The sequence below is a fragment of the Rhopalosiphum padi genome, chromosome 1, assembly GCF_020882245.1.
Source record: "Rhopalosiphum padi isolate XX-2018 chromosome 1, ASM2088224v1, whole genome shotgun sequence".
Lineage (NCBI taxonomy): Eukaryota > Metazoa > Arthropoda > Insecta > Hemiptera > Aphididae > Rhopalosiphum > Rhopalosiphum padi.
Window position 1 is genome coordinate 66,323,040 of NC_083597.1, and position 19,002 is coordinate 66,342,041.

At 28.2% G+C, this 19,002-nt stretch overlaps 1 protein-coding gene and 1 pseudogene across 2 annotated transcripts in view; both read right to left on the reverse strand.

Moving 5' to 3' along the window:
* Window positions 1-2,513: 2,513 nt before the first annotated feature.
* LOC132922856 (uncharacterized) lies at window positions 2,514-3,033 on the reverse strand (annotated as a pseudogene).
* A 5,430-nt stretch (window positions 3,034-8,463) lies between these two features.
* LOC132932157 (Krueppel-like factor 6) overlaps window positions 8,464-19,002 on the reverse strand; it is a 200,422-nt gene continuing 189,883 nt past the window's right edge. For both annotated transcript variants that reach the window (XM_060998395.1, XM_060998396.1), the window contains one exon: window positions 8,464-12,848. In XM_060998395.1, coding sequence (XP_060854378.1) covers window positions 12,670-12,848 — 179 coding nt within the window. In that variant the 3' untranslated portion in view covers window positions 8,464-12,669. The remainder of the gene's footprint in view (window positions 12,849-19,002) is intronic.

The following is a 19,002-nucleotide window of genomic DNA, read 5'->3' on the forward strand; positions in this document are numbered from 1 at the left end:
ATAACGCGCCGCCAAAATTAAACAAAGACATTTTTTTACTTTATGCACAATATTTCTTAATTACCTAAAACATTTAAGACAATACTATAAAGTTATAATATATATTTTAGCTATAATAATATATATTATATAATATATTATACAAACCGACCCCTGTGCGCTTCGCAGCACCAAAACAAAAAAGCAATACAAATCATATAATTTTTCCTAGAAAATCATTTATTTTTTCCAATTTTTTTATTATCAATCCAACACATTTGGATAAACAATATTCTTTGTTTGTCTATTTGGGGCATACACAAATAAACCACACTGAAAAAAAATTTTCACATTTTTTATTTCACTGTAAAGAAAGAAGAAATTAAATTTTCACAGTGACGGTTTTGGGGGTGAGGCAAGTGAGGCGGCGCCTCACCTAAAATGTTGTGGCAAATAATACTCAAAATGTGAACTTCTTAAACTGTTAACGTATTTATGATTTAAACAATTTTTCTTCGTTTCTTTTTAATTTGAATTATTATTTATTATTTTATTGTACCTATCATTCCGTGTATATTATCAAAAATATCGATAAACTGATAAGAAATGCATGAAATAATTAGTACGTAAACAAACACCGGTATTTCGGCGTATTTCCATGACGTCAGAAGTGTGGAATATTTAATTATTAACATTACTGCTATGTCGAAATGAAGAAGTAAAGTAAGAATTATACTATAATATATATACGTATGCTATAGATTAGGTTAGGACCTAACCTAACTAAGGGCTTCTCAAAGGTTGTCATTAGTTATACCCTAAAACTTTTTCATCAATTAATTCGATTAATGTATTTCCTAATGGTGATTTAGAAATCATTTTTGAGTTGGCAGGAGTAGATCGGAAAGTATTTTGTAAGGTACTGAATCAGTCTGTTGATCAGTTTGAAAGTTTTCAACCAAGTTTGGCTTCAGATAGTGTATTAAATGAATATAGAATCAATGATAGTGAAGTTAAAAAAAAATTGATTTATTAGACTGTGATAAATGTAATAAATTCATTGTCGGTGCCTATATTATAAATTATAATGAAAGAACTTTCATTTCATTCAAATTAATTTTATAATTTATTTACAGTTTATAAATATGTACTACTGTTACCCTCTACTCGAGTGATTTGCATGTGAAAAGGCATTTTCTTAACTGAAACTTATGAAATCTAAAATCAAATCAACAATAAGCCAACAACATTTATCACTAGGTCTAGGATTTCTATGCAGTAAAAAATTGTAAAATATGCATTTTATTTAGCAAAATATGCAAACATTGGTAAAAACAATTTTTTTTTAAATATTAGTTCATATTATTACTGATTAGTTATTGTTACTACATGCTTGCTATTAGTAGATGTTTTTTTTTTAATTTTCTAATGAGAACGACTGGTGATTAGATTTATATTAGCTGAAACTCCTTTCCACATTCCACGACGTTGTTGAAGCATATATTTAAACGACACGATTTGTCCGGATTTAAAGTAATATTAACATATTTTTCTTCCGTTTCATATTCATTGTTTATATTACCATACATTTTTAAAAGTATTTTGAATCTCTTATTCTTCTTTAGTACTAAGTCCATTTTAGTTTAAATAGGTAGTAAATTTACAATAATTTGTCAAATAACCCAATAATTATAGACGTTCATTAAATATTAACAAAATTCTCAAAAATGTATACACAATGCAATTATATGCATTATATTCAAAATATGCAAAAAAAAATTGTTCTATTTAATCAAGAGTAAGCCAAATCGTGGACATATTTGACAATCAATCATTTTGGATTTAAGGAAAAAAAACATGTAAATGCATATAAATCCTAGCCCTATTTATCACCTTTAGTGCTTATGGCAATTGAAAAAGATATCAAGATTCAGAAAACGCTAACTATATTGATACTATTATAGCTAAGTCATCTAAAATATTATATGAATTACTCATTTAGCACTACTTGCTTTAAAAAAATATCCACTACCCTATGAAAAACCTTGTTCATAGTAAATGAAGAAAAAAATATTGAAGCCCCAGAGAAAAATTGCGTCCGAGGCCTTTTATATGCTAGGCCGACACTGGTCAGAGAGGCACCGTTTTACGTCGCCACTATGTATTGAAAATAGATCTACTATTATAGTCAGCCCGCAGTCACGGATACGGGCACTGCGGCACGTTCAACAAAAAAATAAACAATCAATTGTTATTGTTGTAATACATATGTATATGTCAGTTTATCCATATATATATATATATAGATAGATAAACTAATAAATGTTTTAGATTAAATTGAAAATATTTTTCAAAAAATATCTAATATTGTATACGTTTAAAAAGTATTTATTTCATATTACACAATATGTATAGTGTGTTATTATTTATCATTATCTATCTTAGAGTGGAAATAATAGTCAATAAACATAATACAATTGGATTTAAAAACTGTAATGTAAAATTCGTGAAATAAAACTGAGAGATACTTATTTGTTTTGTAAGAGATCTTGTTAGACATCAGTCCGAACCGACACTGCGCTCGAAACACAATCGTATGACCGTGTAGAATGTGTATGTGGAGCTGTTGTCCTGGATCGGCGTGAAACACCAAATAAAAAATCTGGTACAGTCGGACGAGCCACGATACCGGTCGGCAAAGCGATCGCGTGATCAATACCATCGTGAACGTCATCCAGACATCCAGTACGCGGATTTCTAGTTGCGGACGGCAGCAAAGACGCGGTAGTACTTCCCGCGCTCCGGAGGCGAAACTGTCAGCGATATATGGTCGTCACAGCCGGGTAAACGGGACCGATGGCATCGCTCATCATTTCCGCACTGGCCCCGTACACGGACGACACCGAAATGACCACGACGATGCATAAACAGCACCTTGAGAAAACCGGCAAGCGCTTCCGCCCGCCCCAACGCCACGTCATAAAGTTTCGATATGCCATTCAACCCGTAGTCGACGGTGTCCCTGACCAGTTCAATCTTCGTGGCACTAATCATTATATTATGCCGGACATTAAATAATATCGTCTCGTTCACAGAATAAAAAAACAGAGCGTCTCTTGCCCCTCCCCCTTTGGATCCTGGCCTCGCTTCAACGATAACACTCCGGCAGTGTACGCCGTATAAACGTTAAATAATAACATTATCGTTTGCTGCAGGCCAAACTCGAAAATCAGTCAATGTGATATTACCGCATTATTTCGCATCTCAAACAGCGACGGACTGATCCGATAGTTCTGTAGAATAGTAGGTATTTGTAGCGCGGGATCCTACATAAATTAGCGCCAAGAGGACATAGTTGATAATACAGCACGTGTACTGTGGAGGCGATACACATTTGTATTATTATAAAAACGTTTGAATTATTTAAATACGCATATATACGTACGCATTTATACATAGCTTATGAGTACAATATTGTAAATGGAATCACACCCGCATACTATTATAGTTCAACAATTACAGATTGATACAAGATAATATATATAGCTCAACAATAAGATAGTGAAAGATTTAAATGTAACAATAAAACAACAGAAGAACTACATATACTGTTGATATACATAGTGATAATAATAATAATATGAAAATTAATTAACATATTTTATATTATAATAATAAAACATTGTTATTCTTATAGTTCAAAATCGAACCACGACACATGTGGTTAAAAAAACGAATTATATATAATATCACTTCGAATCTTTTATATATATATATACCTATAGGTTTTCCTCATAAAATATACATAAAAGCTATCAATAAATAATTAAAATGATAAACATTTAATAATGATAATAAAATTATATTTTTTATCTGAATATAAAAAAGTACTATCTTACAATTATTGTAGCAAGCACATAATTTGTTTCTTATAAATCAATAATTCCTTCGACGGGTTTTTGGATTTAAAAAAAATAACGATGCCGGTCGCCAGTTGAGTGAAACTGCTGGCCGACCGTTATTATAGTCATAACATGTAATGTCATGGCTGTGTGTTTCAGAGAGGGCCGCATTAGCTACCGTTTATAGATAGTTTATCGAAATAGCGTTCAATCGTATGCCGCCGGTTGCCGCACCGCACTCATCATCACTCGTCATGTCACTGTGTACGCATTACGCTGCACATTTAAGTTTACTCCCCGTCCCGTATTATTTTATTAGTTGTGTATAATATTTATAAATTTAAATTGTCAGTCTCTCCGGCGTATTTACCCACGGGCCACCACTGTTGAAATTTAAATCGACAAATATATATCTTCTATAAATAGTATAGGTATATAAAACGATGTCGCAAGATATTTACGACACCATATCATAAAAATAAAAAAAACAGAACAAAAACATTAACAATAATCATTAGATGATATTCGATTCCCCGATGTTCGTTAACCTCAAAATGTATACTGATGAGCATAATATCAGAATAAATGTCGACTAAATATATACACTGACAATTGAAATGCCTCGAGTGACATTTAAAGATTAATATTATTTTAAAATCACTATTAAAATTTGAAGTTGTAAGCGAATTTCATTCTAATTTATGATATTTATTTGTACATTTTAAATATAATATCGTTTTGATCCAAATCACCGTCGATACAGCAGCAGACCTTAATTAATGTGGGTAGGTCTAATAATTTATTCGATAAGAGTGTTCGTAAAATCGCATATACAATGAGTTCTTATTATTTTGAAATATAATATTTTATTGTGGACTATTTTTAGAATTATTTAGTATAGTTTTTATGTTTCTGGACTCAACCCACTGTATTATTGAGGATATAAAAGCATATTAAATTTGATTTAAGTATTCGTCAATAAAAACAAAAAGTTATTATATATATATATATATATATATGTCAGTTATTGTTATAAAAAATATATATATAAACTTATTATAATATATTTATACTATCATTATACTTAATTAATATTTGAAATTTTAAAGTTAAATGCATTTAAAGTTTTTTTGTCTTGTCATATATACTATTTGATATGATGATATCTATAATTTATTTTTATTATTATTTATTCATGTAATTTAACAATAATTGACTTATTATAATATATTTATACTTAACCAATATTTGGAATTTTAAAGTTAAATGCATTTGTTTAGTTTCACAACCTACCTAATTGTGCATAAATAAAATTTAAAAAAAATCCTATGCGTTATAGGCTATGACTATTTTTTTGAAATGTATCGAGTATCGAGTATCTAAATATTTAAAATGTAATTATTTCATATTAGTATTTCATTAAATACTCCAAATCCAAGTATCTAGTATCTAGTATCGCGATACTGATTTTTGAGTATAATTTAATAATAATAATAATATTTTAAATGGTATACAAATAGTTTTCTGAATTTTTGTCAATTTCTTTAGCTATTCGAAACGATATAATAATATAGTATAATGTGATATAATCACTAATGATATAACAATATCGTTTAATCGTTAATACACGTATTTTGCTATTTATATAATATTATACTAATGTACGAGTATAGTATACAACGTTCTATGTATGTAATACACAGTGGTTATTTTAACAGTAAATACTCATTGTGTATAAAAATATTGACGTTTTTGAAATTATTAGTTTTTAAATAATTTTAAAAATAATTGTGTTTTTACTATTATTTATAATATTGTTTAATATAATATACACATTTTTTATTTTTTTAAATGCCAATATACATTTTTTGTTGCAAAAACCATTTTTGTTAATGGTTCTGTGTAGTTAATTATAATTATAAATGTTGAAAGCTTAGATCTGTGAAGTGGAGTAGCATCATATTGTAAGGGTATCACGTAAAGTGTTTGTCTACCATACTCTGCTATTGTATCTGAACTTTAAACACTTTGAATGAGATATATGTTTTGTCCTTCCGTGTACCTAATGCAAATCCTAAAATAAGTTTACGATTTTCGATATGATATATCATTATAATGTTTACCGTCAAAAGAATCACTCTGTATAATATGTTTTAGATATTGGCGTGTACTCAGCCGAACATTTGGCTCGACACGACATAACATAATAACAATATCACGTCGGACGTCGTAAATTAACCAACCGTCGTTTTATTACTCTCTCCGGTATGCATGGAACTATTATACAAAGGCGTATACATGGGAAAAGTGGGTGAGGAGAGGCTAGCCGAAGGCTGTGTCTCTGATTTTTTTTTTCAGAATATTTAAAGATTTTATAGAGGAACGGTTTTGGTACACTCGCCTGGATGATATAATAAAATTTGGCGCTTTCGTCGATTAAATGACAGTCTTTTTTTATATATCGCATGTAAATAACCATAAAACGATGAATTTTTTGAAAAACGATATGACGTTATGTTATTCTTAATATTATTATAATGGTCATACACTGAACTGACTTGTTGTCGATAAGAACTTCCATTTTGATTTTCGACCATAGAAATACATAATAATATTTAATATAAACACTGATACTACTATACTGTTTGCTAGTATTCAAACTATTAGGAATATTATTGTTTAAAATTGTATTTATGCCGGTGTGAATTGATTATAATAATATAGGCAACGGCGACGCGATAATACATAGAAGTGTAGAACATCAATAATTATTACATAATGGTAGTAAAAATGGAATTCTTTAAATCCAAATCTCCGACATCTATTACGATCGAAGAATCTTTACAACAAAATGTGTACTTACCTGATTTATACACGAATATGTTGTACAATTTTCGTAAACAAGGTACTTGAAAACAGATTACTTTTTAAATACCTGTTTGAACGGTCATCAGGGAAAAAGTATTTTAATGTTAAGGAAATTTATAAAACTCGTCTTTGATGGTCTGTGGCATAGTGGAAAATGAGTTATCCGATAGTGAAAAGCTATAGACGATTAAAATTAACTGTAGCTAACATTCATGTTTACAAATGTTTCACACAATTTATTTTAATCCTAAAAATCATTCTAAAATCGAATAACTTGAAACGACATATTATATAACATGCCATTTGGCTCATCATCGTAAGATATTGAATTTGTTTTTATTTAGTATAAACATTTACAAACATAAAATATACTAGCATCGGATGTGATGTTTTGATTTTTTTTCAACTAGTTAAATCACAAAGTTAGATGAAAACGTCATGTCTAGTGAAACGAGTTTAAAAGTGTCTGCAGTTTAAATTGTAGTTCAGATAACTGTTGAATTTGTAACGAAAACAAAAATATTAAAAGTAGATATTAACCATGAAAACAACATTGATTTTTTGCTATCGCTCATTTTTCTAATTTTAATATTTGCAATTATCATTAGTAGGTACCTAATAATTTTGATCTGACTTATATAATTGTATGATTTTAATGTTACTTGTTGGTATCGTAGAATTATTTATATGTTCTCGTCTCGAAAAGCTTATAGCTACCCGCAGGCATCATAATATGCTAATCGTATACGGCTTTTGTTTCGAGTTATATTGTTATATTATATATTCTATTCATACTCAGTTAAATAAATAATAAACCTTCTGATATAAAGTTTGAAAGTACTACTACTAAGCAAAATCTTACTTTTTTACTTATATTTCGTTAAAAATTGACCGTTATTACCGGAAAAAAAACAGATAAATCCGGAATTATCTGATTTTTAAACCAAATACAAAAAGAGATAAGTCCATTTAAGTTAAAACTTAAAATCAAAATTCATATACCTACAATGAACTGATTGTTGTACCTACTTATTATTGGTAAGTTTTTTCTTTAAATTATGCTGTCAAAAGGATATTTTTCTGGTTTTTACAAAAATTACTTCAATTATTATTATTATTATTATTAAAAAAAAAAAATGTCATATTGAATCTTAGATACAGTATAATATATAGTATCTATACTATTACAGTATAATATATAGTATCTATAATATCTTAAATTAAAAAAAATATATATACCTAGAGATAAAAATACATTTTTTAAGCATCTAGCTCATGCTGACAATACTCGTATACGTAAATTAATATATATTTTTTTGTATCATTTACTTGACTTTCACCAAAATCACATATAACGCGGAAGGACCCCGTGGAGAGTACTAAGTTTAATTATTCTTAGTGAACGTATACATGTGTACCTACTTATATTTGTATAGGTTCTGAACTGGAACCTATGTAAGATACTATTGTTTTTTTTTTCGTAGGGGGGTGGGCTGATCAATTTTTGTAAAATACAATTTAAGATTTTTGTAGCGATTTTCATAGACCGTTAAAAATTAAAATAATTTTTAAATTTTTTTTAATATTTTAGGGGGGAGGCTGTATCCCCCTCGGCCCTCCTCCTGGCAACGCCACTGTTGTTTAGATGTAATAATCATTAGCGGATAGGTTGACAATAGGAAATTATAGTAAAATAAAACAAAAAACAAAACAATTACTTTTTAAAGTTCAATATTTTTTTTTTTTCGTTTTTATTGTATATATATGTATAGTTTGACAACGATCGAATCCAACATGGTTTTATCGTCATAATAAAATTAATAAAATCTTAAAATGTACAAAGTTTAAGCCAGGAAAAAAAATTAAACGAGTATAATGATAATAATTATAATAATAATAATAATAATAATATTATGCTATGTATTTATAAATATTTATAATACACATATGTATACAGATATAATAATATATATTGTAATATTTTAAATGTAAAACAATAATAATTATAATAATAATAATATACACATCGTCATTGTAATATAATAACATGACAGACGTTATATATTATTTCGGAACGAATAACAAATAGGCGTTATATTATGTATAGTACGACGCATGCCAAAAATCGTATGCGTCACATTATAATAATAATAATAATAATTATAATCATAATTGTTATTATAATAATGTGGATATATATATACGTTATACAGAATATAATATAACGTACATAAATTATATAAATATATGCGATATAGGTATGTTAAAACATTTTTTCCCTTAAAATACTAATAATACTCTTATATTTTGTACGAATTATAGGGTTTAAAATGGAGGAAGAAAAAAATTAACGTAACAAATTAAAAAACTGCATACCGCAAGAAAATCCGTTCGAATTCTATTGTCTGTCAATTAAATAACACTTTCTTATTTTTCTTCTTCGCAACGTTATTAGTTATTATAATTATCCTTCGAATCATTGAATCGTATTCCGATGATTGCGTGCCTGAAAAATACCGTCTTCTAGACAACGTATATTATACATAATAAAATGTAAAATGTGAGTCATTCCGTCGACTAGAGAACGTAGAGAACGATTTTAAAATATAATATTATTATTTTATGTTATGATATCACGCTATAAAAATGCAATGGAAATTTTTCTAGGAAAATTTGATAGAAATATTTGTATTAAAAAAAGTGGCGCGACGATGATTATTTGGCATTATTTTATTTTAAACGCGAATTTTTAACAATAATATTACACCATAGATCGCTGGCGTTGGAATTCACGATTAACAACGTGTTTTTCGAAAAAAGAATTCAGGGCGAAATATAACAGATCGAATTTGGTTCGGTGACAGTACTTTAAGTATTTATGTTATACCACTACAAAATACAATAATATTATGATAATATCAATGACGATTATTAATATTAAGAAAGACTTATATAATTTTTTTTTTATTTTTTTTTTTTTAAATAAAATAAAACAAAACAATTGCAATAATTAACTAAATGGTATTTATATTTCTAAGCATTAGCCTAATAATAAAAATGATGATGATGATAATAATAATAATAATAATAATATATAGCAATAAAACACACAATAGTCTAACAACAATCATAACGAAAAAAAAATATTAAACAAAAAATAAAAACACAATGGTTCCATACTTTTAAATATACGCAACAAATATTTGGCCCTAAGGTCAAGGTGCGGTCTGTCTACAGGCAATAAACAATACTAAAATAATGATAAAAATAATAATTGTTTTTTCATTTATAAATATAACAATAATAATGATAATAATTTTCAAGAATTATATTATGCATATACCAACACATGATGCATTATTATAATAATAATAATATTATATTATATTTTACGATATTTATTATATTAAACGTATGTGGTACGAACAAAAACAAAATACAATAAATAAATAAATAAATAAACAAAAGGTTTGTTTTTTTTAAAAAAAAAAACGGAACAATAAATTATTATAATAGAATATTTTCAAACTATCAAATAAATAAACAGGTTTTAATTATAAAATATAATATCGAGTAAAAAATAATAATAATCAAACCAATAATAAAAACGAAAACAATAACGCCACATTTTTTTATTTTAAATTTTACTGGCCCCATTTCTTTCATTTTGCGCTACGAAACATGTATACAGTTTATTATATTATATTATCATCTAAAACAATATATTATTTTTACTATGGTTGTAGTTGTTATTTCTGTTTTAATAGAACGTGATTCACATATCGCATATAAATATTTTAAATTTAAATCTTTAAGTATTATTATGCGAAAATCGAAAAATTTTATAATTTAATTGAAAACAAATTTATTATGATGGTAATTTTATTCATACTATCCTTATTTATAGTATTTTACTATTTTGCCTGGCAGTGACTCGCCCACGCGCTTATAGAGGCAGTAAATTGGAGCCGCGTGGAGATTTTTGATTTTGGTTTTCTTTTTTAGTAAGAAGAAGATGGTAAAGGTAAGCAAGGACATTGTTTCTTTTACGTTATAATATTAAATCGTATATTTTTTTTATATACTTGTATATAGAATAATAATAATAATAATATATTACCTATGATCGATTATTAAATTAAATATTAAAACGAACGAATTTCAATAGTAATAGAATAATAGAATATACAATAATTTAATGAAATAATATAACAATAACACCATATAAATATATAATATTATATATATATGATTTATTATTAGTTGATGAAACACGATAATCACAAAATTATGGAAATGCAATGATGTTATAAACGATTCGTAATTATAATATAATAATGATATATTATTATGTAATAGTATATAATATTTATTATGTGTGGTTTGGAGTGACTAAAAACCTAAGAAATGTCGCACAAGGTGGCAAGAGCACAACCATTATGATAAATAAACGATATAAATATTATTATTATTAATAGCACTATAACTATAACACCTATACAAGGAAAAAAATTGACTATTGGATCTAGTAAATCAGTTCTATAAATGTCTCATTGGAATAAAACACATTCATCTAATATACAATATAATAATATATAATATTATTATAATATTAAAAACGATAGTAATAAACTTACGAATAATAATTTTTTCATGCTAATTATTTATATTTGTTTAATTTTATTTACAAAGACTACTATAATTATTTTAATAATTATCATTTAGGCAATAATATATTATGCTATTTACAGAAAAAAAAAAAGTAATAATAGTTTTTCTCGTTTCTGTACAATTATAAACTGTTCTAAAAAGCTTTCCCGTGATAAAAAAAAAAGTTGTATTAACTTTATATGTTGTATCCTTCATATTCCGATCGTCGATTATTATCCATATCGTCCCTCTTCAATAGAGGCCTACATGGCCTAGTATGCAACATATAATAAATGTGCGCGTCAACGAGCGGTCAGTTATATTTAATATTAGCATGACATTTTAAAAATATCATGACGATAGACGTAATTTATATAGTTTTTCCCTAATAATGTATGTGGCGGGCGCGACCAGTGAATACAAACGCCTGGGATTTTTAACGATTTTGATCATTAGGCTCCAGAGTCATTATACATATTATTATATTTACACAATGATTTTACACATTTATCATACGCGATAATGGGCTTAAATATTGTATATTATTGTAACAGTTAATTTAATAATGATAATAATAATATGATGATGATGACGATATTGATAAAAAAATTGAAAACACGTTGATAATTATTATTATAATGGTATTATAATCCAATTATTATGATCGCCCGTGACGATAAAAATATTATTATGTATTTATGCCATTTAAATATTTTAAATTGAAAAAATTCATGTCTTAATTATTATTAATTTTTTTTTATTTTTATTAATTTTTATAATTATTTATTTAAAAATTATTTTAATGCATTAATTATACTTTTGGTATTGAAATAATTATTTTATATATTATATTATTATATATACACACGCGTATTGTACGTATATAGTATACATATATATATATATATATATATACGTACAAATATACGAGTATTACTGGTAACAAAATATTATGTATAAACGTAAAATATATAAATCTTTAATAATAATAATAATAATAATAATAATTATATTAATTATAATAAATTACAATAATAATTAAATAAATACCACCGTTTTTCGGAAACATTATCTACGAGCGTCCGTCTATCTTTACTTGTGTATGAACGTGACTATGTTAAAGTGAGTTTGAGGGGTATTTAATTTTAACGAATTCTAACATAATATTGTCAGAGGGTTAATGTAACCGAGGTAGCGGTTAGGGTGGTAAAACGGTAGTGTGTGTGTATTTTTTGCGCGATTCTGTTTGTGTGTGTGCGTATGCTTGCGTTTAAGTGAAGTGCCGTTTCTTGTGCAGCGCCAAATGGTCGGACCTAGAGAAACATCTCTCGCAGTGGCGACACTTGAATGGTTTGGCGCCAGTGTGCTTGCGGTAATGGCGGGTCAGCTCATCCGACCGGGCAAAGCTCCAGCCACAACCGATCCATTCGCATTTGTACGGTTTTTCGCCTGCAAACGGAAATAAATATAAATAAATATAAATAATAATAATATATTACATAATACAATTACATGATAAATTATTATTATTATTATTTTTAACAATTTATGTTACATGCTAAGACGCGATTCACACACACACATAAGTTATAATAATAACAATAATAGTAACGACGTATATGCACTATGAGGAATATGCATACATATTATCGCTTAAATATATACATTTATTTTAATGAATTAAGCCTCGGTAACTATAGTCATTATCTGTGGGATTTTTTGTTGCGATAGGGTACGATATGATATGTTTTGGAACACGTATTCTCATATGTGGGATCTGGCTTCGTCCCCTTAAATCCGGCTGGTCGTTCAGCATTCGAGATCTACCAAAGCTGGGCGGTACTTAACCGCAACACCATTGAGCGACTGCGTCCAAACACTACGCGTATACCTGGAGAAAAAGTGGGAACTAACTAATTCCTATAACTCATAGAATTTCATTACAGCTAACAGAGTAGTTTAAAATGTTAAAAATAAAAGACGTGTCATTAAAATTGCATCTGGAGGAGAGTGAAAACCTAATTCCAAAGCAAATTTCTTTACCGAACATTTTGTCCAAAACTGTATAACAATAAAGTATCTTAAAAAAGCAAACCTGTATATTATTTAAAAGTTTATAAGACCGAGTTTACCGAGTTTCATATTTTCATATCTATAGTACTCTACTACCAAACACACAAAATAATGAACAATATAACGTTTTAGACATTGAATATTGTACTAATAATATTAATATAATTAAAATGATAAGCATAATAAATTATTTTAATAACCAATGATAGATGCCAACGGAGTTACAAAACAATTATATAATCATGAAAATGAAAAAAAAATAATAATAATAAAACACTCATCCACTCAATTTTATCTATGGCCAAGGTAACAAAATCTCTCTGCTGTCCCTTTTAAACATGAATCCGAAGGTGATAATACAGTAAACCGTCGCGTTTAGGTTCATTTGGGCAATTCCGGCGTGCAACCACATTACGTGTAATATTACTATAATGAACCGAACAGCGCAGCACTACGAACGCCTCTGCCTCCGCTATACCGCTGCTTCAATATACGATATTTAATAATAATGTGCTCGTGGAGTGCAAGCCCTTGGAGGTCTCGGCTGGTCAATCAGTGATAATATTCGGACATTGTATTAAATATTATTATACGTTTGCCGTCGAAAGTGCTAGCACCACACGGCGAGAACGAAGGGAAAGAAAATAATATAATACACGAATCGTAACAATAATCGGGTGCAGCAGTGTAAACATGACACACACGCACACGCGCGCGCCAAATATAACGACCCGGACACAATAATAATAATGAGGGAGCCACCGAAATCGATCGAAATTGCACTGTTGTAATGGCGGTTCGTTCGCGCGTTCAACGAGATAATATTATAAACGCCGAAAGAAAAAACTGACGATTACAGTGTATAAATACATGTTATATTATACAGTAGTGTGCATCCCAAACGACCGTTTTAATTATACAAAAGGGTTCGAGTCATATTTTTTTTATTTTCGAGATGGTTTATAATATTCTTGTCGAGTTTTTGTGCTGTATGCATTCATAATACGAGATACCTCAACGAAAAAACTGGGCAAGATTATGAAAAAAATAAAGAAAAAAAAACTTAGCGGGTAAAAATAAGTTACTATTGGTGATAAGTCGACAAATAATGAATTTAACTCTAAAAGTTAATTTTGAGAAAATTATTAATTTAACTCAGGTAAAAATAAGTTAGTTTTTTTAATAATATTAATTAAAATCACATAATAGAAATTGTGCAACTTTATACATTTTTCAAACAATCAAACCATTATATTGTTAAGTAATATCCATTTCTTTTTAATTTTTCTTCGTATTGCATTCTGAAGCGATTCATGTAAACTATATTATGTCTACTAAATTAAATCGAAAATTATCTTTATTTATTATAATCATTGTTTACGTGGTGATTATACATAACATATTTTATTCATTTTTTAATGTTAACCACAATATATTTATATTAACACGGTTTAAATTAACCTTTAATTTATTAAATCTAACCGGGAAACTAACCAAATCATCGACTATAAAATATGTTTGATCTGGATCAATATTACCATTGTAAGAATCCAAGTACCAAAGATTTTCTTTAAAGTCCATTATTTTATTATATTCTTGAACCTGGACTTTATTAATAATTAAATTAGTATGTGGCATAGCATGGTTTTTGATTCACGAAAAATTTGGAAATCGTTTTTTGACATATTTGAATATTATGGTACACAGCTAGTACACACAAAAATATTATACTATCAATGCCAATTGAATTAATAACGCGAAGCGACTGTAATATAATACAAATTCAATTTTGTAACAATAATAGTAATAATAATAACAACAATCGTTATTATTACTATTATTGTTGTTTGCAGCTATATCCTCGTGGGAATTTCGTTGAGAGTACAAGTTTAAGTTTTAATTTGTTTTAATATCAACAATGAGGACGATAATATTAAACACGTTTAAATGTCCCAAGTTCCCTGCTTGTTCCATTTATCACATTATATTTTGGTACGCTCAAAAGGTTGTTACTGTTTATGGTAATTAATAAATTAAATTGAAACATTTGTTTTTTTAAAAAAAAAGATAATTCAATGTTATAAAAGACATACCTACTGATAAAATAATAATTTTTTTTTTATTTCATTATATTCCAAAAAGATTATAATATATATTATTGGTGGCAATATTAGAAAAATATATTTTTACTTTAAGAATAATGTAAAGATTAGTGTTTCTATACAATTTTTAAGCATTATATTATTATGTTATCAACATTGTGAAATTAAATAAATACCACTTTCTTGGTTTCAACATTCGAAATTATTATGAAAATATGAGGTTTTTTTTTTAAAATACATTGAATGAAAACCAATGTTATAACCTAAAAATGCTCAAGTTTGAATAATTTATATTCAAAATGTTTACACGGGATTTTTATATTAAATTCAGACCTTACACGTTTGAAATATGCGTTCAAAAGTTTTCCCATTATAACTTTTTAGATTTAAACTGTCCAAATAACGCTAGACAACAGATGCCAACGGTCTCCTGCGGAGTCTGACGCTCACACAACGCAGTCAGCAAATTATATTTTCAAACAAATTTCGATAATTCTTATTGAATTATTAAATAAAGTATCGCTATTTTACGTGTTTTCCTGATCATATAGAAACATGATGCGGTTTTAAACGAAAAATGATCATCTATATATCACCGTATAATATATACAAACCTACTCGGACATTTTTTGACAGCTACGTGAGTTTGCAACGCAATTTTTAATTAAATTAATTACGACAATGACTTAATACGTAATTATTAATACGTGATTTATTGTTAAACCGTTAAAACAAAAACATTTTTTTTTTCAAAGCACTCATGGTTTAAAAATTAACTATTCACAACTTTGAAAATGTTTTCACGTTATAAATTATTCATATGTTCGTTACATTTATAAATTATTAAATGTAATTTATTTGTTTACGCATTTTAAATTTTTTAGATTTTTTGCAGACTGAGGGAGCTATTGGTTTTTGTGCGCAATGTGTTTTTTCCCTGAAAACATTTTTTTTTCAGAGTGGTAAAAGTACTTCAAAAGTCGTATGTACCCCTCGGAATTGAACACAATAATGGTACTTTAGTTAGAGGGATAATTTTTGATTTTTTTAGTAAGTTTTAAAAATGTAGTCGGAACAAAGTGAAAAATAAATAATGAAAATATACATTGTATGACCATTTCCGCCAAAAACGATTATGTAATATGTATATTTTTTTTATATGGAGAATTATGACATTTTCGGAAACGATTGAACCAGTTGTTGATCTTTTTTTATACATTTGCGATCTGCCCAATTTTTGACTAATATGGCAGTGTGAATTATATTTCAAAATATCGTATCGATATTTTTTGAAAAAAAAGTGTGTATCAACGAAAATCTTGACTTACAGTACTTACACGCACTAACGGCCGTTGTGTATTGTACCAAATGACATGTTGTGTTTATTCGAAAACTATAATATTTATGGGAAAAAGTAATATTGTTGGCTATAAACAATAACAATACAATCGTTGTCCGAGATAAAAACAGTATCACCCGCTTTTTCCGCATCTTGGCATTATACACGTTTGTATACGTCTGTATATATAGGCAGTACATTGTAACGTGTATAGGTGCACTACGAGTATGTTATTATTATTATTTTACGTGCAGAGCACCGTTCCACCATACCACGGTACTAACGTCCCTAGCGACCGAGATCAAGAAAAAGAAAAAAATAAAGGTCGTAAGTCCACGCACATATTATACGCACGCGGCCTTTTAGGCGACCAAATAACAACTCCGACCCCGAAATCCTCGGGAGAATTGTGCTCAGTCACACACCGTCACCAGTAATTTGAGTCGAACGCTCTTTTGAAAATCGATACAATATTATTATGTTATATATTGTATATTATTACAATATACGAGCGTTGCTCTTGCCGAATTGCTATAGAAATCCATACACGACGAACGTGTGAATGCAGTTTCTTAGAATCATGTAAAATGAAAAATAAAATCAAATAAAACAATATTCATAATAGTTTACGATATGATATTAATACATCGTATATGCCTGCATGCTTGCATTTTTTCAACTTCCGTGGGCTGTGATCAACGTACCGGTGACAGCGTTGTACCGAAATTACCTATTTGAGGTTTTATATCACAAATCACAATAACGTGTTATTTTTCATATTTTTGTTCTAATTACCAGTTAGGTTTGTACACAATCTATTATATAATAATGTGGAACATGTCAAGTTAGTTTCATTTCTATCACAGTATAATCATAATATAGTTATGGAAATTGTTTACTGCACATTTTACTGATATTATTACATATTTCAATAATCATTTCGCTTACGTTACAATATTTGAATTTTAAAATCATTAATTAAACTCAGTTGACGTGAATATTCTTAAATTAATGTAATGTTCAATGACGATATTTTTAAGTTTTAAATTTTTACCGGCAATCACAACCTAAATTATAATATCAATATTGTTGTGTTCTATCGACGAATAGCAAACGCATTTGTGATATCATGTGTATGTGGAGGGGGGTATGAACATTTATATGATAATTAAATTGTTTATATTTATATTTTGTTTTATTATTTTATCATATTGAAATACGAGTTAAAAATAATCAATTTGCTATCCTAACCTAACCATAAACATATTTTTTTAAATAAATGTTACATAATCATTAAACCCTATATAATACTTGAATTGAATATCGTGTTTTATGTGTAAGAAAATACATAATATAGAGTGTGAATTAACGTATCCATGCTTATTATAAATCTATGTGTATTAGTATTTAATGTTGATTCGTTTTTATTATAATTATGCCTAAACATGTACACCACATACGTAGTTAGTACAGTATTATGCTACAAAATAACAAATTACTAATTTAGCATGCAACTATATAATGTAACTGATGACTTCGCAGTTGCGAAGTTGTAATCGGTGGTATACAATTCAACACAATGATTGCATAATGGTATTAAAGATAACACACGTGGCGAAAAAAAAATGATCTAAAATATCAGATGTGAAATGAGCAGATAAAATAAACCTACGGAGGGTACGAGTATAGATCAGCACCATTCGTAGTACACAACCGCCAATGCTCTCGAAGTACACTGCGGGATTTTTTACCTACATTTTAGTTTTACTCCATAACAATTTTGGTCCACCCATTTACCACATATAATTGCAGCGTACGTATTCGATGTGGATATGAGCAGGGAAGAACGCCATAATTTGGAATGCAAGAAAGCGCGTCTGTCGACGGTCTACGGCGAAACGTGATCTGTTTTTGAACATCACAGGGTAGACTTAAGGCACCCTCAAAACAGCGGCGGCAGGAGCAGTGGCACATAATATATGGGGAATTTCGGCAATTTGTCATCGAGCGTTAAATCCACTGACGCCCGTTCGTTAAAGGATCAGTTGGGGCGTGAGCGGTATAGTTACAGAAAACGATCGCACAATAA